Source organism: Musa acuminata, chromosome BXJ1-4 (assembly GCF_036884655.1).
Source record: "Musa acuminata AAA Group cultivar baxijiao chromosome BXJ1-4, Cavendish_Baxijiao_AAA, whole genome shotgun sequence".
Taxonomy (NCBI): Eukaryota; Viridiplantae; Streptophyta; class Magnoliopsida; order Zingiberales; family Musaceae; genus Musa; species Musa acuminata.
The window spans coordinates 4053826-4077686 of NC_088330.1; the positions used below are offsets into that span (position 1 = coordinate 4053826).

General features: G+C 35.4%; 3 protein-coding genes across 5 annotated transcripts; 1 reads left to right on the forward strand and 2 right to left on the reverse strand.

The window, feature by feature from the left end:
* Positions 1–4031: 4031 nt before the first annotated feature.
* LOC135642361 (cell division control protein 2 homolog A-like) lies at positions 4032–10321 on the reverse strand. Of its 3 annotated transcripts, none has more exons than XM_065158477.1 (9): positions 10112–10321; positions 9663–9695; positions 9381–9565; positions 6843–6963; positions 5773–5868; positions 5253–5416; positions 5063–5150; positions 4793–4846; positions 4032–4295 (listed from the first exon to the last, which is right to left on the reverse strand). In XM_065158477.1, the coding sequence occupies exons 2-9, from the start codon at positions 9669–9671 to the stop codon at positions 4206–4208; spliced, it is 807 nt and encodes a 268-aa protein (XP_065014549.1). In that variant the 5' UTR covers positions 9672–9695; positions 10112–10321; the 3' UTR covers positions 4032–4205. The 3 variants fall into 3 exon arrangements, with proteins under 3 accessions (XP_065014549.1, XP_065014545.1, XP_065014537.1); XM_065158473.1 differs by having other exon boundaries at positions 5773–5946; positions 10112–10317; XM_065158465.1 differs by lacking the exons at positions 9663–9695; positions 10112–10321 and having other exon boundaries at positions 5773–5946; positions 9381–9577.
* A 2003-nt stretch (positions 10322–12324) lies between these two features.
* LOC135642370 (glutelin type-B 2-like) lies at positions 12325–13701 on the forward strand. Its single transcript, XM_065158483.1, has 3 exons — positions 12325–12568; positions 12649–13375; positions 13459–13701. The coding sequence occupies exons 1-3, from the start codon at positions 12373–12375 to the stop codon at positions 13619–13621; spliced, it is 1086 nt and encodes a 361-aa protein (XP_065014555.1). The 5' UTR covers positions 12325–12372; the 3' UTR covers positions 13622–13701.
* Positions 13702–17408: 3707 nt separating this feature from the next.
* On the reverse strand, positions 17409–23259 carry LOC135642374 (hydroxymethylglutaryl-CoA synthase-like). The gene is made up of 12 exons (XM_065158493.1): positions 22968–23259; positions 22420–22526; positions 21913–22045; positions 21483–21626; positions 21139–21297; positions 20612–20685; positions 20443–20518; positions 20289–20344; positions 19432–19519; positions 19207–19347; positions 18976–19125; positions 17409–17769 (listed from the first exon to the last, which is right to left on the reverse strand). The coding sequence occupies exons 1-12, from the start codon at positions 23037–23039 to the stop codon at positions 17545–17547; spliced, it is 1425 nt and encodes a 474-aa protein (XP_065014565.1). The 5' UTR covers positions 23040–23259; the 3' UTR covers positions 17409–17544.
* Positions 23260–23861: the final 602 nt, after the last annotated feature.

Below are 23861 nucleotides of genomic sequence, written 5' to 3' on the forward strand. Positions count from 1 at the left end.
TCTCCCAATTTTAAATTCATCTACAAAAACTAATTAAAAGTCTCATAAAATATCTTCTCTCTTTTTTTTTTACTTTTATTGCAAAGCATAAATGGTGAAAACAGGTTCAAGACCTTACAATAAACTATCATAATCTTACCAACTAAACTAACTTATACATATAAAAGTCATGTATCTTATCTCAAATTTAATATAAGAGTCACGTAAGTTATAATATTTTATTTCATAAAATCAAAACAATAACTTGAAACGTCTAACACAGAACAAATAGATAAAAAGAAGAAAATAAATTCACTAGATGAGAATACTATATTTTTGACAAAAATTATTTGAAAAAGACACAAAAAGGATACTAACCATAACCCTCCCTAGAGAAAACGAAGACTTTGTTGCAGATGTTGACTCAAGAATATATCGAGATGAAGAAAAAGATATTTAAATAGTAGTGGAACAATAATTTTATTTCTAATATTGACCCTACCAATCTCATAACTTACTTCATTTTAGAATTAAATATATTATCAATTCCATTGGTCAAAAGGATTAATTTATATACAAAAATATTTATCAATCAAATTAAAACTTAACAAATCTGTCCTACTATTTCTGGGTACATTCTCTGCCCCTATATATATATATATATATATATATATATATATATATATATATATATATATATATATATATATATATATATATATATATATATATATATTTGTTTTCGATAGAAAATAATTGAAAATGATATTAAAAAATCATTGCAATATCAAGCCTCCTTTCTTAAATCTTTCGGTATACCTAAGTCTCAAGAACACAAATTTATTGACGACGACTCAAGAAATAATTGAGGAATGAAGAAAAAAAAAGTGCAGAGTCAAGCAATTAAATAGTAGTGAAATCATGGTTTCATTTCCGATATGGATCCTATCAAACTCATAATTTCATGACCTTAGGGGTAAATTTATTATTTTAGAATTAATTATTTTACTATATTAGTTCAAAAGAAGAAATTGCTATAAAAAAAATCTATCAATCAAGTGAAAGCATAAAAAAAATTAACCTAAAATTTGTAGGTATCATAATCTCCCCGTAAGCATAACAAATAGAAGTCTATTGGAGCATCTTATTTAAAGTTGGATATTAGAGTCATGTAAGTTATAAAATTTCATTTCATAAAACCAAAGTCCAATGAGATAGAAAATCAATTAATTCAAATGTTTGATGTTTTGATACATTAGAAACAGATAGGAAGAACAAAAAAATGATGAAGAGAAATATATATTTCAATATAAATTAATTAAAATATTGACACTGATAGTTGAATGATAAAATCGATTAATGAATTTGAGAAACTAATATGGTATTAAGTGTATTTATGACATAGGAGGTACTTTAACAAAAGGTGCAGATCGCTCGAAGATCAAATGTTTAGTCATAAGATCGAATGTCAAGTTAGAGAACAAATTATTGAATTGAAAGATTGAACATCGAGCTAGAAAAAATCGAATATTAAGCTAAAGAATTAGTTCACCTATTTGAAGATCAATTGACATACTAAAAAATACGATAAATAAATTAGATAATTAGGCGAAGCCATGACCAAAATTTATTAGGTCACAAATAAGTTGCAAATAGGTTAAACATGTATCTTGGCTAACACAAATGAAGTCTACAAATGCATTGCTAAGGAGGTTCCAAAGAAGCTAGATTTGGTCTTTACTAAGTCAAAAGCAGACCTGATAGTGGCACCATCTAGATTAGGTGATGGTACCGCTTGGGTTCGTGGAGGACATGGTTCGGTGTTGTTTCAGTGATTCGTTAGTGGTGTTGCCTCCGTTGATTGATTGATTGATGATGGTGCATTATTTATCTATCTTATTTTTAATTAATTATTTATTTTAGAGCTTCTATGAGTGCCTCACAAGTTAGTTGTTGAGGTAAGAAATTTCCAATTATTATTGAGCTTATGTAACTTATCTCGTGAGAAATCTTGTAAAATCTTGAGTTGTAAGAATTGTTGTTTGCAGAGACGCGTAATTCAAGTGTAATTAATATATACCCCTAATTCTTGAAAAATGAGGTAGGTACAAGAGCAGTCAATTCTCTTCTCTTAATTAGACACTTTCCTCTATTGCTTTCTTATTACTTTTGAATCTTGACTTTATTATTTTTTGAAAGATTTTCAAATATAGATATACTAATTTTTCCCAATTAGTTTCATTATCAATTATAACAAAAAATATATATATCAAATATATTCTCACCAAATTCTTTGACAAAAATAATTTATTAATATACAAAAATATCTATCACTCAAATCAAATCTTTACGATTCCATCAAGAATAGAATTATAACCTATCATGAAATATGATTTATCTTAGCATTAAAGGATTTCACGTCTTTAGGAAAGGGAATAGATGTGCCAATTGGTTGATTGGCTGGGCTCGATCAACTAAAATAATTTTTTTTTTTTTTTGGAAAGGCCAACGGACTCGTCTAGCACCGGTCGTATTCATTCTTTTTAAGGGTATCTTATCACATTCACCCAAATTTAGTTTCATCCTCAAAACTAATTTAAATACCTAACATGGCATCTCATTTAAAGTTAGTAAAAAATAATTAATTCAATAATATATTTTTAATAGAATTTAATCGGAAAAATACAATAAAATGATCATTGTTGAAATCCATCCGTATGGAAAACTCCTATCTTTAATATCATTTCCAATATCCATCTTTCCAAACTTATTAACTCTTCATGACCTTGTGATATATATTATGTTATTTTAGAATTATAAAATCTGTCAGTTAACATGAATATATATATATATATATATATATATATATATATATATATATATATATATATATATATATATATATATATAATTATAATCAAATTAAAGATTATGAAATCCGTCCTCCTAAAAGAAAAGTTTAATCCTCGAAACTAATAAATGTCTCATAAAACATCTTATCTCAAGATGGACGTCTCGTAAAAATTACTTCAAGTATCAAATGCTTATATAAACAAAATTTTCAACTGGTAGAATTCGTAAATACATTAAATCGAGTTTTTTTTATTATTTATGATGATTGATTATTTTGACAAGTGGATCTACTATTTAATCAGATTAGGTAAAATAAAAAAAGTACAGTTGCAGCATATTACATAAATCTTGATTGAATAGACGGTTATGATCGACTCACTCATTAGTTAAGATCAATGTGGTATGTAATCGAACACTTGTGAAAAACTTCTCCAATAAGATTTGACATTATTCAATCTAGCATATTATCACTAATTGGATTAATATATAAATCATATAGTCAAGTAAAATGAGAATTTTGACCTGTGTCGTTCTCATGCCACAGCACCACCGGTTCGACGACATCCGAATTGAACGCTTAATGAGTGCGGCGTCCCTGTAACAAGTCACTATAATGGTCAATGTTTCAAACAGCTTCTCTTATCCGAGTAACGCCCGATAACACTACAAAACTACCCTTACGAAGAAACATCCAGTGGTTGCTCGAATCATCCATAAAAGAGGTACTTGGACACAAATGTAAAAGTTTGAATTTAAAGCAACTAACTAATTTCATTTATCATGCTCTTGCACTCATGCCCTTTGGCGTCACCTGCCAATGTATCCTTTTCATCTCCTATACTTGAGAATTCTCATCAAGGAAAGTCTGTCCAAATTTAACCTAATTAAGGCTAACCAAATTAACTTCAGCAACCATAAAAAGCCCAACCCTCACAAATCCACTTGAAGGTTATTGTTCAATCACCTGTCCTCGACTATTATTTTATGACAATCAACTGAGTGGACACGCTTCGCGAACAGCTAATCTTATGCTGACAGATGATAGCATTTGTTCTCCTAATCAATTTCTCTTCCTTTTTTTCTTCCTTCGTATTCAAATAACTTTGCTTTTCTATAACAATTTCAGTACTAATTAATGCTGGATTGATAACCTGCCAGTCCAGCCAGATAATATGGAAAATGTGTTGAATGCTCCCGAGTCACGGAAAACTGGGAAAAGGATACTTCAAAGTTGCTGTTCCCAAACAATCAAGCACAAGCATCAAGTTTAGTTGTGGGTTTTAGGCAAACATGTTCTGGGGAGAATGCGGCAAATGCAAAAGGCAAAAAACATCTCACACTTTCACTTACATAATAGAGTGAGAAAATTCAGGTTATGGTACCATCCCAAGATCCTTGAAGTACTCATGTTCAAGAGCTTTACGAGCTGTAATTCTCCTTCCCGGTTCCAGATAGAGCATTTTCTGCACAAATAATTGGATATTAGCAGTGGAATAAAGTTGACAGTAAAGATAACCCCTCAAGACAGGTGGTGGAACAGACAGATATACTGCCGGTAGTTTCTTCAGGAATAGGTTGATGTGACTTTGTAACTATAACAGCAGATATTCAACAATGGACAAGAAAAAAACAGCAAATATTATCTTTAAAGTAAAAAGGCTAAAAACTAATGGACATGAAGGTACAGAAATATAATAAGCTTGTTTTGTATCACAAAATATCGCTAAAATGAACAATCCGTGTGTATGCAATGGCCTGAGGATCTAAATGACTGCTGTATGACAGTAGTGTTTTGTATGAAACTAAACATGTGCACCAGCACGGTGTTAAATTTAGGATAGCAGAGACTGCAGCATGCTGTTATAGTTTATTCCAATTGTTTTTTTTTTTTCTATTGAAACATATGCTGGTAGCTTTGCATAGAAATATGTCAAGACTATCAAAGCTTAAGAAAACTCACCAAGAGAAGATCGACACCTGCTGGTTCAAGATTCGGCACAATGCTTGCCAGATCCTACGCAGAAAATGTTCCAGTAGGTAGTTAACATCCGTCCCAGTAATTCTAGATACAAGACAGACTAATAGATTCTTAATGGCACCACATAGATAAGCGGAGAATATCCAGAGTCATGCATAAAGAAATGTCGTGCAAGTCTACAGGATATTTTCTGATGCATTAAGCATTTACTAATTAAACAATAGGCTTAAAACAAGTTCTTTTTTTCCCTACCTTAGAAGGCCATCTGGGAAAAGAAGACTTGAAATCAGGTAATGAAGTAACCCCTGGCCAAGTTTCTTCATTAGGAGTACCTAAAACTCTTCATGAATACACAGTAAAGGAAATTGCATGATGCTTTAGGTACATAGAGGCCAGGGAGCAAAACCAGAACTTGAAATCTTAAAGATAAAAACATATCAACCTGAAAATCTTAAACAATTGATCAATCTCTGAATCTCCTGGGAACAGTGGACGTTGATTTACCATTTCTGCAAAAATACAACCTACTGACCACAAGTCGACTGGAGTAGAATAGTGGCGAGACCCAAGAAGAATTTCTGGCGCCCTATACCACAAGGTCACAACCTAAAATAAAAATAAATGATCACAACTGTGATTCTGATACAAATGAAGCCAAATGGAATTATTAAATACAATTGTTAGGATCATTTTCAAGGAATAAAGTTCCTAGGCATGCAGAATAATTATCTTTAAAGTTCTTTACCAAAAGCACAACAAGTATATATGATCGACATTTCTTACAGTCAACAGTCAAATATCTCTCATGCTTGAACCTTGCTTTATATACTTTAGATTTTAAAGATATTTATAATACACAAGAGTTTATAATTCTCATATGAGCAACAAAAATATTTACTTCCATCTAGATCATAATAAACCTAAAATTGCAAGAAAGGAACCTCATCTAATAAATTAGCTACCTCATGAGTGAATGTCCGGACAGGAATGCCAAATGCCCTAGCTAGCCCGAAATCGGCAAGTTTCAGGGCATTAGTTCGCTGGTCAATCAGCAAATTCTGAGGTTTCAAATCACGGTGAAGAACCCTATGAGAATGGCAGTAGGCAATACCACGTAAAATTTGGTACAGAAATTTCTGCAAAAAAATAGAAGCACTACCATGAGGATTCTAAAACTGTATAGTAACCACTTCAACATACACCAAACATATTCAATAACAAGAATACCAAGTAAAATAACCAACATATGAAAGGTGAGAGATGTTTTTAGCTGCCAACGTAGTACTTTGATCAAAGTAATCCCATGTGATCGACTTATCGAAAATAAGAAAGCTGAAGTTCCTAAGCTTAAAATAAAAAAGGCTTTCAAAACATTAATAAGCAGTTAGTTACACCTGATGTATGAAACTACTTTGTTATGATCCCTGAGCCAAGACAACTCGGCAGAGAATGACAAACTTTTTGACGTTCAAGAGAATACTTGCAACCGAAGGAGAAACATCAATAGGGAAAATATCAAGTAAATCATTAATCAATCTTGAAGGTGAAAAATTAGTCAACAAGTAAAATTGAGAAAACTAACTTCAATATAAGGTAACTATCAGTCTTGAAAGATTGAAATTAGTCCATGATAAATCGAGAAAGCTACCTCAAACATACAAGCAAAATATTACCAAATGAAATTCAAATGTGAAAAATGTCTCTACAAATGCCTATATGACAGAACGTTTCAAAAGATGAACCTATAACAAGAAAACTTGATCAGTTTTTTCATAGTATACAAGGTTCCTAGAAGACCTATAATTAGAACAAAGGAAGATAGCATTAATTGAGTGTTTCAAAATGCTTGCTTGATGGAAAGAACAATGGTGTACCCTCACATGTGAAGTATTTAGTGGCACTAAACATGCTAAGCTAAAGGAGCTTTCTGTGAACGACTCATCACCAATGCTAAAGATGACTGATCCAACAATGATTCTAATATAAAAAAATGATTTATATATGCAAATGAATATTAAGAGAGTTACCTCACCTTGATTAAATGTGGATCTTTAGAAAATTCTGGACAAGAATCCATGTGTTTCTTCAAGTCCAAGTCCAGATACTCAAAAACTAGATATATTCTTTTCTCACTGTGCACTACATCATGCAACCTGCTACCAGAAACCCAAATGTTCTCATATGGTCTTGTCATGCTATAAAACTAAAACCAGAAAGAATAGTTTTTTTATAATGCAGAGCAATGAAGAAATCAAAGAATTCACTCTATTACTAATGCAGACTCATTCCAGAATCAAAGAAGAAATATTACTAAGATTAGTTACCACATCATGGCAATTCTTTTTTATGTTGACTATGGATATTGTGTATGTAGTGAGACTTTGAGATTTAACAGTCTAATGTCTCATTAGAAATTCAGCTAAAATATTCAGATACCAGATTGATGTAATCTTTTACAACGCCAAAGGTAAAATAGTCCACCATCACAAACATATTAGTGTGGCATGAATATAAAATGAGAATTACTCCAACTTCTCGCCATTTTTACAATATAGAAAACACAATTCAAACTGTCTTGCAAAGAATCCAATACACATAATGCAGTTTAATTCTAACAAAGGAGTATTTGTTCGAATCCAATACTGCCAATCATTGATCTTGCTAACAAAGGAGTCTTTTATTTCAGATGATCAGAAGTCAACACTGAGATGACAAAAGGAGGACCATAAGATTTGTCCCATTTCTTTCATTTTAATTCTAACTTCTAACCAATATGGCTATTTCACTCCAATTTTGATCTCAAATTCCTTTACCAATTGATGCAACCTCAAGAGAACCAAGCAGGATGAACCCAATGTAGAATGCCAAATTGGAACATAAGGTCAACTGTTATTTAAATTCAGATCTAAGTAAGTCAGTTGATTAAAACCTAATGAGGTTGTTGTGATTTGGTTTGAAATGTTAATACTTTTTCTTGTAAGAATTTTATTTGTGGTTGGACACCTCTGTTTATTTTCATTAGACTAGTAGATAATTTACTCTTGGTGATTTGAGTTACTTCAGTTTTTTCTCCTGCTGATTGAGTCTCAAACACAAACTACTCATAACTGTTTTCTTTTCCTCGTACTCTTTCCTTTCCATCATTCTTTCATTCATCTGTTTGTATACCATCCTTTTCTGTCAGAAAACAAGAAACATGCATGCTCCTGAAACTCTCTACTGACAACATACCTCAAATCTAAAAGAAGAATCTAATTACTCTATCAATTGACTGCAAGCTTATTTAGGGTCTGCTAACATTAAATAACACCAGTAAGTGCAACAAGTAACTTTCTATACTATTTTTCTTTGAATCAAACAGAGGATCTTCTGCTTCTATTTGGCGCATCCACAACAGACTTTCAACAGTTGTAGGAACCTGCATTTGTTATTCGAAAACCTCATTTGTCAGAACATAATATTACTGAATACTATCTTTAAACAAAAGATGAATGGAAACCATTTTTCATCAAGCTTTCTCCTAAAGGTTTTTACACAAGAATCTTGAACCTAGACAAATATCACTTATGATTTCCAAGTTGTTTAGGCAGGAAATAAAATTTCGGGTATTGAAATATGAATTTCAATATATATTTGCCTGTACAGTTTTGGAATCCAATATTATCTGATTTCTGAGTGGTCAATCACTGAAATATAGCACATTACAAAGGATGATGGAATAAAGAATTAAAGTCATTTGATGAAACTGATTGACGATGATAAGCACATTACAAAGGATGATGGAATAAAGGGATAGTCAACAAACACGGCATAGTTTCATTAACAATACTCTGTGTTTCTTAAGGTTTGCAAATATTTTTTTATTAGACCATATCAAAGAATGCAGAAAGCAGAAAGATAGGAAGAGCAGAAAATTGTAGATTTCACAGTCTGAATCTTCGGGATTCAGCATATCTTTTCCTACAAGAATTTCTTTCAATAATCCAGTATAATCTTAATATATTGCCACAATGTGATAAAGCAGTGGTAAAGCTAAACCACTAAGGAAGGTGTCAAAACTTTCTATTCACTGCCAAACAATGGAAAATGAAAAATACTTAGCACAAAAGAAATAAAACCACAGTAATTTATAGCATTTATTAATGATGAACATGCCTAATTTGAGAAACAATTCCTTTAACAAACTTCCAGAAGCTCTTATGTGATCTAGAATAGCCTCATTTAATGATCTCAGTTTTCTGAGTCCAGATACAAGGGTAACAGGTCAATGAATGTTAGCAATTTGCCTAATTTAAGACAATCAGCTCTTCCATCTTTCCTCCTAAATTGATTTGGTGAAGGAGGCTTGTATACTGGATTGCATTCAGAAGAGTTGTTCAAAATTCAAATAGTTAAATAATTAATGATAAGATACTAGGAACCCACTTGATAAAACGAAACCTTTCAAATTAAACAAACCCAAAATCCTGTTTCATCTAAGTATCTATGTTAAGATTAATTAAAGCCTAGATGCCTAAATCAGTGGGTTCAATGGAGAGAAATAAGAGGTGAAGCAGTTGTGGAGCATAACCTGACTATGTTACAATGCTGCATTTCCTTTAAAAGTGAGATCTCTCTGATGGCAGTGCTTGGGACTCCCTCATCCTCCTGCTCGAGCCGGATCTTCTTAAGAGCAATCATCTCATTTGTCAGTCTGTCTCGAGCCTTGTAAACGACTCCATACGTCCCTTCACCAATCTTCTCCACCTTCTCATACTGAGACAGCATTCCCACCACATTACCACCAAAAACCCATACAACTACCATGAATGAGATTATGGCATAATGCAGCAAGCGATCAGTGCTCGCTTACCTGGTCCATGTCGGGCACAACTTACGTAGCAACCTGGAGTACAAAGAAAATCGGGTAGTCAATCAAATCAAGCAGTGGTATATAGGCACTCAAGATCCAACAACACAAATGAACAAGAGAAACACTCATTCGATGTAGTCAAAAATTATCAAACAGATCGGTAGGGCACTAAAGAGCCATTAAATGCGACCGATCAAAACCCTATGTGGGAACCGAAACAAGGCACGTGATGCTCCACACCAGAGCAAGCGGACACAGTCGAACAGTCGGATAGTACGCCGAGAACAAGAATACGATCGGGAGAAGATGAAACCGAGTTGCTAGTGGAAGATCTGATCCCGAAGCAGCAGCTCGGAAAGATGGACAGAAATCGAAAAGAAAACCGATGGATCCGATCGAAAGGCGCGCGCAAGAGCGATCAGATTTAGGGTAATGGATTCACCACCGACCTGGAGATTCAGGGTTCCGCCGTGGGGAAAGCAGAGCATTGGAGAGAGAGAGAGAGAGAGAGAGGCAGTGGAGGCGCGCGCGAGACTGAAGGTCGCAGTTCTCCGTCGAGTCTCGTCGCTGTCAAAACAGGGAGCGGCTTCCCTCTCTCGCTCCTCTCTCTCTCCCTGTAATGTCCCTAACAAACTTCTACTCCCGTTAAACGTACACTCGACGCCGACTTGGTGGATATCACCGGTGGAACCCACTCAAACTACGCGTATGAAATGAGGCGGTGAGAACCGATGGCAATTTGAAGTGCGGCTCGCGTCGTTGGCTATCCAAAGAACCCGGGTCGGGTTTGTGAGCCCCACGTCCAAAATTAGGGACCAACGTGCAATTTCTTGGTTCGGAGTTACGTGTGCTTTATCTTCGTCTCGTAGTAATTTTATCGGGCACGCTACAGGGAACCCACAATTCTACACCTAGATACAAGAGGTGCGGGCCCCGCCCATCTCTCTTTGCCTACCATCTAATCTTGATTAGTTGTGTGGGAGCGTAGGGGAGCGATGGCGGGACGGGTGGGGACGCGTGGGCTGTAAAGTGTCTTTTATTGGTTTGACTCCCCAGACTGCGCCCATTTCTCGTCGTTAGTTTAAATCGGACTTCTCGGACTCGCCGAGATGTTTAAGTTGACTTATGTTGGGCTTCGGCCAAAAAACAATCAATCCGAGCACCACCGGTTTACCACCAGACCCCAATTCCGATATATCCTCTTTTTTTTTTACTAATTTATATTGAGCATTTTACCTTTAAAAAGATATTATTATTAGACTTTTATCAAATGATGTGTCACCTTAATTGATTTTTACCTGAAATATTTTGTTATCACTGTGATTAAAATATTTCTCCATCATTATTTTTACTCTCAATCATTGCATCATCACCGGCACTATCGTTGCCTCCTCTGTTTCCTCCCACTAGCCAATAGCATTGTCATCACTATCTTGTCCTTAACCAATCATCTCCTTTGCATTGCACAAAGGCCTCTTTGTGTAGCATAGCTCGTTCATTGCCTTTGCCCTCTGTTCTTATCGAGGCAGGGCGAGTGGCGAGGAGAGGAGAAAGCAAAGGACAAAAGGTGATAGAGAAGAGCAAGTGACAGGACAGGAGGATGAGGATGAGGGAGAAAGGGAGGAGGGGAAGGAAGTGATAAGAAATGATGGGTGATGGTAGAGGAGGAGGAGGAGGAAAAAAGAGAAGAATGAGGAGGAGGGGAAGGACTAACGATGCCACCTTACGATGGGACGAACGACGACAATACGTCGAAGATTATGTGACTAGTAAAGGGTTGAGGGATATTTTTATCAAAATAAAAAAAAAATATATATATATATATATATCTTAAGTAAAAATTAATTATGAATTATCAACAGATAAAAGCCCAATAGTAAGAATTTTTAATGTAAAATATCTATTTATGTTTATCGGAGTATCATTTTTTTTAATTCTAATTTTACCCTTTTATTTTAATTTTTTTTTTATTCTTTGAACTGATTATGTTAATCCAAATTAGTTCTTATAAATTTTAAAAGTATATATGAGATTAATAATTTGGAAAATAGCGAAATCCAGCTGTCTTAATCCCTATCTCCCTCCACTTTTTGAATTTTGTATTTTGGCGGCGAAAGATCCAATTGAGATGGTATAGGTTATGCCAATTTGAATTGGTTCTATAAATTTTAAGAGTATATATGACATTAAAAATTTGAGGGATAGCGAAATATAATTGTCATCACGCATGAGAGGACACACGTAGTTACCTACAAGCAAGATAGATACATACGTACACAAAAATTTGCTTCTTTTTGGATTTTATATTTTAATGGTGAATGATCCAATTTCGATGTGATCGGTTGTGTTGACCCGAATTGGTTCTATAAATTTTAAGAATATATATATAATTAAAAATTTAGGGATAGCAAAATCCAATTGTCCTAATCCACGTATGAGACGACATACAAAGTTGTCTACAAGCAAGATAGATTTATTATACGTATAGAAAATTTACATTTTGATGGCGAATGATCTGATCGAGATGGGAGAAAATAATGGAGGTAACACACGAGGACAACGGTGATGGTGAAAGTAGAGAGTTGGACGAACGATGACCACATCTGAAGACGTGCAATTATATTTAACCTATCATCTAGATAAGTTTATAAACCCACCCAGATCTTCTTTGCATTGGCAACTCGTAGAAAGCTGGTAAGAAGGACAAGCGATGGCAGCAGAATTGTCTCCCACGCTGAGCAAGAGCATCTTTGAAGGAGCCGGTGGATCTTACTCTACTTGGTCAGGTGCCGATCTCCCCCTTCTTACTGATGCAAAGCTCGGCGGAGGCAAGCTTGTCCTGAAACCACTGGGCTTGGCGTTGCCTCACTATTCCGACTCATCGAAAGTCGGCTATGTTCTTGAAGGTGCCATATCTCAGTCTTCGTATCCTCCTCGAGCCTTCAAAACGGGCATTTGCATGAACTTCGATTACTGTCTTTTGCAGGAAGAGCGGTGGTGGGGCTAACACTCTATGGAGAGACCGAGCAGAGGATACTGCTGCTTGAGAAGGGAGATGTGGTAGCGGTGGTCATGGGGAGCCTCACGTGGTGGTACAACGAGGAGGAGGACTCCGACTTCTCCATCGCCTTCTTAGGCGATACCGCGACAGCTGTGCGACCGGGCGACATCGCCTACTTCTTCTTGGCAGGATCCCTAGGAGTGCTCCATGGCTTTTCGACGGAATTCCTCAGCAGGGCCTGCGGTATAAGGGATGCGGAAGCTGAGGAGCTCTTCGGAAGCCAACCTGGTACTCTAATCATCACACTGCAGCAAAAGCTGCCTGGCCTCAGAGCATCCCGAGCTGACAGCGAAGGGATAGTCGTAAACGCTGAGCGCGTAGCGGCATATATCAATGTGAAAAGTGGTGGCTGTGCTGCGTCGGTGACACGTGATGAACTGGCGGCGCTGGGAGGATTCAGGTTCTCCGTCGACCTCACAAGACTCGAGCCTAACGCCGTGCGCTTGCCGGGGTTCTTCGTTGATGCAGCTGTGCAGCTGATATATGTCGCCAAAGGCAGTGGACGAGTTCAGATCGCTGGCACCGATGGCAACCGTGCTTTGGATGCAGAAGTGAAGGAAGGGTATCTGTTTGGGCTCCCAAAGTTCTTCGCGATGACGGTCATAGCGGGCGGCGAAGGGATGGAGTTGTTCTCCATCATCACCAGTCCAAGGTAAGATCGAAAACCTCTGTTGGAGTAGATCTATTATTGGATTCGGTGGAGTAATTTGGTGTGCAACACCTCTGCTTTCTTAGGCCTGCATTCGAGCAGCTAACGGGGAGGACGTCGGAGCTGAACATGTTGCCTTCTCAGATCCTTGAATCTTCTCTAAATGTCACTCCGGATTTGGTGAAGCTTCTGAAGACGAATGGGAGTGCACATGATGTCTTCGCACCTCCATCTCAAACTAGAAACTAGAGTTACTTGCCTCCACGTCTCTCCATCTTCCTTGATCCAAGGATAATAATAAAATAAGACAGCTTGCATGAGTTACTTTCTGCCATGTCTCTCCATCTTCCTTGATCCAAGGATAATAATAAAATAAGACAACTTGCATGAGATTTCCTGTGTGTACACACACAAATATATATATATATATATATATATATATATATATATATATATATATATATACACAAAATATATGTATGTATATATACATATATATACATATACGTATACATACATATATATATATATACATATATATACATATATATACATATATATATATACACATATATATATACACACATATATATATATACATATATATATGTATATATATATATATATATATTGGTTGGGAAGAAAAAGAGGAGATCTGTGTGGCTCTTTCTCAATAGTAATAATAAGATATTATTATCTCAGCATTAAACCAAATAGAAAAAAAAAGGATGAAAGAAAAAAAAAATTATATTGAACTTCTTGAAAAGAAAATAGCTTTATAGGCCTAAACATTTAGATTTAGATGGATCTACACACGTATATCTCATCTATTTATAAGTGTAAATTAATAATTTAAATTAAGAGACCCTTATCTTTACAACTCTATCTAATCAACTTATTTAAAAGATCAAATATATCAAACTAAATCCTCAAAATGATATACTTTAAATTTTAACACTCCCCCGTTTTTTGGTATATTTTTGGAGATAAGTCTTTGCTTTAAATATCTTCAACTAATCTTTTGGAAAGATGTCTAGTAAAGATATCTATGACATTATCTTTGTTCATAATCTTCGTGACCTCATTGACTCTATGAAGTCCTTTAATCTTAATACGATAATTTTTTTTGCTATTGTCTAACTTACCACACTTATTTTATTTTTATTTATACCATTATTTGAAGAAGACTTGGCTTACTATTAGCATAATCTTTCATCTCTTTATTTTTATCATTATCATTTTTTTATTTATAAAAATGGCATCTTCATTTTCTTTTGAAGTAGAACTCCTGCCATTTGTCTTTAACTCTACTAAGAAATTGAGATATTACCTCAATTAGTATTTATCAAAGCATTATCTAAATACTAAACCTCAGTCATATTCTTTTTGTTAAGCGGAGTGATCCAAATCTCTGATTTGCAATCAATAATATGTTCAAAATATCATGAAAAATAAGTTTTTTTAAGATAAATTCAACTTTTATATTTAATGTCCTCCATCTCTTCATAACAACTACTAATGTTATTGCATTATCACGAACCACGTCCTATATATAATCTCATATGAGAAACACTCTAAAGAAGTCTTTCAAATCTTATAGTTAAATTGATTGAAAAGTTCAATACCAAACTTATCAATTCGATTATTGTAATTCATAGTCGAAAAATACTATCTTCTTCACTAAGGAGATTTTGAAATACAAATCATCATCATTGAGCTCTAATACCATATGAAGAAAAAGAGAAATCATATGTAAGCGTAGTCCTTTCTCACATAGTAATAATAAGATACTATTAACTCAAGATCAAACTAAATAGAAAAAAAAAGAAAATTAAGATAAAAAGTAAAAAAGAAAAACTATATTAAACTTCTCAAAAAGAAAAACACTTATGAGCCCTATAAACCTAAATATTTAGATTTTGATGGATTTATATAGTGTCATATATTTATAGATATAGAATAATAATTTAAACTAAAAGATCCTTATCTCTACAACTCTATCTAATTCACATTCTATTATCCAAGTAAAAATAGCTTTAATGTGATTTAATATGATGAGCATGGATTTTTTTATAAAATAAAAATATTATATTAAATAAACGTTCAAAAATAACCTTTTTTTTATTGTAGATGTACTATCAAGTTGATGTCCAAACATGAACTTGGCGTCGCTTAATATGTTCAAAAGTGATAGTACCCAAGGAAGGAATATTACAACAGGATATGCCATTATAAGGCCTACATCGGCTTTTCGAAGGAGCAAAAAAGTAAGGAGAGCATATTTGTTCGTCGGAGACATCTCCTCTTTCTCTCACCTCTCGAGACATCAGGAAAGATGGGAGAAGAATTGAATGCACCTGAAGCCATCGAGATCATGCAAGACAGAGAATCGCATGCCGACCGAGGTGGGCGTGGATGGATCTATGCAGAAATGGACTCGGGAGAAAAAGGAGCGTTGTTGAGGCTCCTGGAGAGTGGAATATCCATCGGTATAACCTCTCTACTCTTGTTAGCATATGCCGCTACTGCTCATGGCTCATCGGGTGCCTTTGCCGGTGCACTCGCTGCCCGGTCGCCCTATAAAAAGACCTCGCGAGGAAGTGGAGGAGGAGCAAGGGAAGTGATCAGCTGGCGATGGTTTCATGGTTAAGCGAGCCCGTTCTCGGGTTTCTCTCCTTCGGCAGGCGATAGAGGAAAGGTCCCTGATAAGAGGGAGAGAGAGAGAGAGAGAGAGAGAGAGTTGAATATGTACCCTGACAACTCTAATGGCCTGCCAAAGGAGAGTTGCCCTACGACTGGCTTCAGCTTAGAGAGCGAGAGAGAGAGAGAGAGAGAGAGAGAGAGAGAGAGAGTGCCCGCTAAGCATCCAACAGGAAGAGCTTTCTCATGGCAAATGCCAGGGTGCAACTACAGGTATCAATTTAAGAGTAGAGTTGATATGTTACACGTATCTCTTTTTTAAGTTGGAATTTAATGTATAGTTAATAGGGGATATTTGACTCTTTCCAAACTTAGATCAATCAAAATATCTTCAGTTTGACTTGGGAGCCATATATAACAATAATAGGATTTATTAGCAAGCTGCTGTTTCTTCTTAGGGCTGACAAATGACATGCAGCTCAATTGAAGTGTTTATATCTTCTACTTAATAACCATGAAAGCAATCTTTCCTGCTAGATTTGGATAAATGACCACCACAAGTATTTCTGGCGTCTTTTCCTCCTCCTCCTCAAAGTTACACCTTCCATCCTCTCTCTTTCTCTCTCTCTCTCCATGTATATATATAGGTCACTCGTATCTTTGAGAGAGAGAGAATTTAACCTTTAGAAAGTGGAGGTGATCCAAAGACCACAGTTAGATTGATTGATCTTGCGAGAGCGCTTGGTAGACTCTTAATGTCTGCACAACTTACCACTGACAACTTACTGATTGCCAGTAGATGCCAATACCAAATCAATAACAGAAAGTATAAAGACTATAGCTGTTACAACTCTTTGTTTTGTTTTTCATTGTGTTATTATAGGTTAATGTATTTAGAAAGACATACTATAATTTCATATTAGGGATTATGGTATGCGTATCAAATCGATATATATCGAAGTTCCGAGGATGAGGAAGAAAAGACGATGGAGGAAGAGAATGAAAAAGAAAAAGAGAAGAAAGAACCAAGTAAAACGAGGAAGGTTTCTACTTATGTTGACGTGGCAAGGTTTCTACTTATGTTGACGTGGCAAGGGTCTCTACTTTGCCACGTTGCCCTATCTACATCTAGGAGACATGATCTCAAATTTTGAATGATATGATTTCCCCCCCTACTCCCTCCATTTCCTTTCTTTTTGACACTTTCTTCTTACTCAACAAACTCACCCCGTTCTTGAAGTTTTTAAATTTTTAGATCATTAAAGACCATCAAGAATTGAACCAATTCTTCATCTAAATCACTAATTAGGGGTTAAACATAGCAGATAAATTAGCCAAAAATTACATGCATGTTGCAGTGTCTACCAAAGAGAGTCCCCAAGAAACAGTTCCAATGTGAACTTGAACAGATTCATTGCGAAAAATGACTTCCTTGACAACAACAAAATTATTGTCTTCTAGTAATAAAATACAACGCATATAATCCATAAGGAAGAAATAACATCCAGCATACATGACTTAAGGGCATGCAATTAGTAGCCGTTGGCCATAGACATGCTACTGAAACTGAACATTTTGCTACCTGGAGCATCCTCTGAGCCCTTTTTGGCGTAGCATCTCCGGTACATGGAGTCGACTTTTGTGAGGTAGAATGTGCCAGGAGACAATAAGCTTGTGTCTTTGCTTGTTTCGAAATCCTTGGCTCCGTACCTGTGCTCCATTAACTTCAGAGTTTCGGCAAATTTTTCGGGTGAAAACTGAACAAGAAACGAGCAAGTGAGTGCATGGATTGAACAGGTAATTATAAGACCATATTTGGTACAACAGTCTACTAGTAGCCAACCAACAAGCTCAGAGGCGCAGAAAACTGCTGCGGATGAAGGGAAATGGATTAGAAAATGTATTCTGAGAGATTTAATTGTAATGAAGCAATTCCAGAAACAAAAGCTGAGGAACATTTACGACTATAGCCCTTCGCGGCCTTTTTTTTATAAGCATCAACCTAAATGCTGATTTCAAGGATAATATCATGAATGTGTAAAGTCTTATTTGCCATTTGTACAAAAATTCCAATCATGTCCTGACAAAAGATATTTTTCACTACTATGGATCAGTAGATATCTGAGGAGAGTGATAGGTCAACCAACACCACACCTGACATCATTTGGATCAATAAGATTACTAATGGTATATTATAAAAATATAGTACAATGCTAAGAAGGATAAAATAATTAATGGGCGAAAGAAAAAATCTTAATGATACATGAATGGTGTATAATTAGAGAGGCTAACTATTAGGGATGTGCAGTGGAGAGAGATTGGGTTTCAATGAATCAACTATGTAGAGAATCAATAGGACCAAAAATCCCAATTATATTCTTCAGTATTTTACATGTTTTCAAGAACAACATAGCCAGAAAAAAATTCCTAGATTCATAAACTTCCATTTGATATAAATCCATGATACTAACAGCCAAGGTTCGCAATACCGTATCGTACCGGTATTTCGACCTGGGCTCGGTACTGGTACGGTACGGTATATTGAGCGGTACACCTGGGTGTACCGAGTACTGTAGCACTGCTACAGTCTACAGTACTCGGTACGGTAACAGTCGGTTCGCGTACCGAAAATCTGTCGGACCGGTACGTACCGCCCATACCGAGCGGTACGGCTCGGTACAACAGACCCTACTAACAGCAACATGTCCCAAGAAAATGTGATCGTGCATGTATGATAAATGCTGTCTTAAAGGTCCTTTTCCAATGATCAAATCAGTTGGCAAATATAACAAGATTATTATGCAGCAGCAGACTACGAGCATAGTTCACTTATTGTGTTCACTTGAAATATAAGAGTAAAAGCACATAAATAACAAGAGCATCATGCAGAAGCAGACTGATCATAGTTCACTTGATACACAATATGGTGTTGTATTGTGAGCCATAAAACAAAAGGTGCATACCACATGTCTTGACTTGAGTTTTTCTGATAAATTCAAGATGGAAGCTATGTTTGATAGGCTAAATGGGTGTTGTCCATCATGAAGTTTGAATGAGAACATTGTGGAAGTTAGACCACTTCCATATGAAAACATAACAATCCTTTGACCCATCTGCATATCATGTACGAGTTAGAGAATGCCCACAGAAAAAGTTTCATAGTGACGCGATCAGAAAGAAGTTATCGAAATCACCAGTGTGTCATGCTTGTTATAGACAACAGATGCAAGTGCAGCATAGAGAGATGCAGTGTACGTATTCCCAATTTGTTTTGGTAGCAAAGTAGATGGTTGGACTTTTACATTGTAGAAGGGCTTCGCAACTTGCTGAGAAACCTGGACAGTTTGTGATATTAGAGAACGAGGGAACAAAAACATTTAACTAGATGAAGTCTTTAACTAAATATTACAATGAATGACCTTTTCAAGTTCCCGACTCTGATAGCTTTCTTCACCAGTCATATTTGAGAATGGCTCCAGATTTTCTCTTTCTTCCTTCTGAAGGTTACTATTAAGGATAAGGAGTAAATGACATTCGATCACAACATTGCAATTGACATTAAAGTGCAAGCTTATTTTAAAAAATAAAACTAAGAGGAGTTCACAAAAAAGTTTTGCTTAATCAAATATAACTGTAAAGTAAAAAAAAAAAAGCAATTATTATGAATGTCTTTCCAGAAAATGCCAAACAATTATCTTATTTGTCATGACAAACATGAATTGAAGCATTCATAATCTTTTCTATCAAAAATGACTATGCTTGCGATGGTAGCAAGCTGTTAAGACACTAGAATGTTTGCCTTCTCCAAGCAGACCAAATTGTCTGATGTTCTTTTCTACCTCTGAGGAATCAGATATAATGAACTTCCATAGAGTAATAGGTAATGTAACACAATAAAAATGCTTCTTAAATTGTGACCCTTGCCCATGAAGATTAGATTCATTTCACATAGAATATATGCATATCAAGTCATTCAATTAACTAATGAAAAAAAAAGATAAAGATGTAAAGAGTTAAGGAAAAGAAAAAAGATATGAATTTAACAAGAATAACAACAAAGGTGAGTCACTACTGTTTCTGATGGCTGTTTTTAGTTGAATTTTTCAACGGAATCTTCGTCCTATCTCTTGCCTAAAAAACTAAAATCATATTCTGTCTCACTATAGGTAAGAAGTTTCATGTTCCTCTCCACTAGTGTACCATTCTAACATGTCAACTATCAAAATGAGTAACCCAAGGAACTTATTCTCTTGTTAAGCAAAATCAGAGTATATACCTTGGACAATGCAAGAAATCATTAAAGACGAGACGAGCAAAGCTTTTTTGTACTAGCTGCAGTAATGGACCAATAGAAAGTTAAAAAACCATTATTTTCAAATTTCACATGATAGTATGTACTCTATACAGAGATTGCAATAAAGCACATCTACCTTGTTGTATGGAGAATGGAAAACAAAATAGTTTGCATCCGAAATAGAGAACTGTTTTCCCTCAATCTTTTCGAACCTAACAACATGATAAGAGTGTGAAAAACAATTTGATGGTTACAAGTTGAAAGAACGAGAGGAGAATAAGCCAATTTTATTCTTCCAAACTTACTTTCCACAAAAGCGCTTGTAACAGGAATCAAGTGCCATAAGGTAGCATGTTTGTGACAGCTTGCCATCAACAACCTACATGGGCATTTATACTGATCAATATAACAAGGTAATACATGAGAAACTGAACGCTAAAAGAAATGTAGAAATCCTTTCTACTTCATATATAAAAGCACAAACTTCAAATAAAGTATTCAGCAACTTTTTGAAGAATCATGTCACTTGGAGAAATTTATTACAGACTGGTATCAATTATTTATCTGACAAACAGACTCCATGGAACCAGACTTCCAAAGATCAGTAGTAAGGAATTTAAACTGAACTTCCAACAATTAAAAATTAGCACTTAGCTACTGCTTCTAGAAACTTAGCAGCATTATATGTGAAGTGCTGGAAAAGAAAATAATAGACAATCAGCACTTGCATGGTTCCATCCCAAGGCAACAATCAAAAACAGGAAAACAAAACACAAAATAGCCATTTCTATGTTACATGAGAAGATAAATCCAAAATGGAACAGAAGCATACTGGATATTCACTTGCAAGATTTGGCTTGTAAAAATCATAAACATGAGCCATGTGAGTCCCCCTGAATTTACTTTCAAAGGAAATCGGAGCATTAGGCCCAATCAGCATTGCGATAGCAGCTGCACCCCCAGTAGGCCGAGCTGGCCCTTCTGCATATACCTAGAGGTAAGAAGAAATTGGCTATTTCAAGATAAATTAATCAAAAATGGTATGGCAAAGAAATCTATACCATTTTTTTCAAAAAAGACAAGTAATGAGATCAAGAAAGCAAAGAATAATATCAAATTAAATATATGCACGGTAACAATCAGGCTACTTGCAGAAGAATATTGCTATTGCCATACCGCACTATCTGTACAGACAACTAATCCATATCGTCCATCCCAGGAGCTGCTTTCAACCCAATTTACACAATTGAACAAAGCAGCTGTTCCCCCATAGCATGCATTTGTGGAGTCAACACCTTCAACATCAGTATTATCATATTCCTATAGTAATGAAATTTGAGCAACTGGATTTTAGTGACCAAAAATAGATATAAAAATGAAATAAAGAATTTCAGCACAACAATTTTACTGTAAACAACTGAGATGCAATTTTAGAAGATAAGTATCATATGGTGAAACGACCAAGAAGTCCATGCTATCCTATATCTAAATTATTTCATGTGCCATCTACTTAACTTGATGCTTTAACGTTGGAACAATGCTCTCTGGACAATCACATATGTATGGATACATTTAAAGAAAGGCGTTTTGTAAAAACGGTACAAACCTCAAAAACTTGCATCAACCAAGTTTTGATAGACTTGCTCTTATCAATCACTGTTTCACTACCAACTTCCAGGCGACCAATTTGTCTTGGATCAATCTGATACTTCTCAAGGAGGGACAAAACAACCGTCAAGCTGGGAGAGAATCAAGGTCAACATTCATATCTTAGAACATTGTGCATAAAATGGGACCAGCAAAAAGAGTAACATAACCGACATATTCAAGAGCAATAGCTGGAAGGATGAGTAATGATTGAATAGGATGTTTGCCTCTATATGTATATGTATATGTATGTATATATATACACATATACACACACAGATATATATATATATATATATATATATATATATATATATATATATATATATATATATATATGATATTTTATTTTTGCATGATTATGTTGATATTTTCATGTACAAATGTCTCCAAACATAAAAAACTAAAATATCTCACAATGAAACTAATCCAGCTACGTAACTTTTCTCACTGAAGGGATTATTACCTCATAGAAATTACATCTTCCAGGTCAGTGCAAAAGGCCATGCAGTCTTGCCCTAGTCCAATGGTATACTTCCCTTTACTCGCCCCATCATAATCCTCGAGCGCTTCCTGCAGTGAGCACCATGTATATAAGAAATTTACATCAGAAAATTAGGATGCTCAAACAATAAAATAAACATGAAAAATCAAACAGCAAGAGTAACTTAGCACAAGCTTGACTCTCTAATTTATTTCGTTTATTTCTGCAAGTTCACAGGATCAGAAAATCATATACCTGAGCAAGTATTAAATAAAGGCATCTTAACACTTCAATATAATCCCAAAAATAAGGTTGATTAACGAAAAATCAACCTGATTTTGCCAAGAATTTGCGTCTTGGACTTCACCGTCAATCTAAGAATTCTCTTTGATTAATCATACACACAATAAATGAACCAAAAAAAAAAATGAAACGAAAGAAGACTACAACCCAATTGTACCCAAAGTTGAAGAATCCAGAAGTGACGAAGCAACACAGACGTAAAGAGACGTCATCCCACGACGACTTACCTGTTGGACGCAAGTGGGGGGAAAGTAGATATCCATTGCCAGAATCCCAACATCCATTCTCCCCGGTTCCATCGCCCGCCTCCCGAAGTCGACCAAGCTCAAGCCAACAGATGAGCAGAATCTCTCTCTCTCTCTCTCTCGGGGCGACAAGAACGTTTCTCTTCCTCCCTCTTACAAAGGAGATACGCGCTCTCTCTCTCTCTCTCTCTTCGTCCCTCTCTATCTAAACTCAGCCTTCTCGAGGACATTTTAAAGCCCTCACCGGCGTCATCCTCGACCTAATCACACCGCCCTTTTGGCTGCCCTTCAAAGTTCCCACGCTTACCTGCCGCGTACCCTCGTGGGAAACGGAAACCAGTTGTCACGTCGGTCCCACCGGTGAGTCGAGCTGGTAGTTACACGTCAATCAGCGTGATGCCGACTGAGCAATAAGCCGCACGTTTAATCCCTGGTCGTGCAATTTCGAAAGTGATTTGGACAAGAAGTTGGGATCCAATGGGCACCATCACACGAGTCGTGCCTACCTTTTCGCAGACCGGGCCAACCGCTTGTGATCGTTAGACCGCTCCACATGAGATTTAAATGGGATGAACAGCTGGCGGGATCTTCAAATCTCACCCGGTGCATTTGAAAATATATTTATATTTTTAACACGTACGTCTAGAAAACAAATTTAAGTGAAAATATAATAATAAAATGTTATGAGTATTTGATAAATAATAGATAAAAAATATTTAAAATGTACATTGATATAGATATTGTTTAGTAAAATTATATTTTAAAATTTCATTAAATTATTTATATCTGATAAATTTATTTTTCTAATGTTTTTATAATTTTTATTTTAAAATTTATATATAAATAAATGAATCTATATAATCTTACAAAAATTGT

Bases quoted from the DNA above. Each gene is read 5' to 3' on its own strand.
- LOC135642361 (XM_065158465.1), bottom strand. From the start codon at position 9,577: ATGCTGTCTCAGTATGAGAAGGTGGAGAAGATTGGTGAAGGGACGTAT. The intron at 5,947-6,842 runs GTGAGGTAACTC...ATTTTTTTGCAG, and splicing joins AAGATCCACATTTAATCAAG to AAATTTCTGTACCAAATTTT. The intron at 5,417-5,772 runs GTAGCTAATTTA...TTTTTATTTTAG, and splicing joins TCCGGACATTCACTCATGAG to GTTGTGACCTTGTGGTATAG.
- LOC135642370 (XM_065158483.1), top strand. From the start codon at position 12,373: ATGGCAGCAGAATTGTCTCCCACGCTGAGCAAGAGCATCTTTGAAGGA. The intron at 12,569-12,648 runs GTGCCATATCTC...TGTCTTTTGCAG, and splicing joins AGTCGGCTATGTTCTTGAAG to GAAGAGCGGTGGTGGGGCTA. The intron at 13,376-13,458 runs GTAAGATCGAAA...CTGCTTTCTTAG, and splicing joins TCCATCATCACCAGTCCAAG to GCCTGCATTCGAGCAGCTAA.
- LOC135642374 (XM_065158493.1), bottom strand. From the start codon at position 23,039: ATGGAACCGGGGAGAATGGATGTTGGGATTCTGGCAATGGATATCTAC. The intron at 20,345-20,442 runs GTAGATGTGCTT...CCATTACTGCAG, and splicing joins TCCATTCTCCATACAACAAG to CTAGTACAAAAAAGCTTTGC. The intron at 19,348-19,431 runs GTCATTCATTGT...CAAACTGTCCAG, and splicing joins AGAGTCGGGAACTTGAAAAG to GTTTCTCAGCAAGTTGCGAA.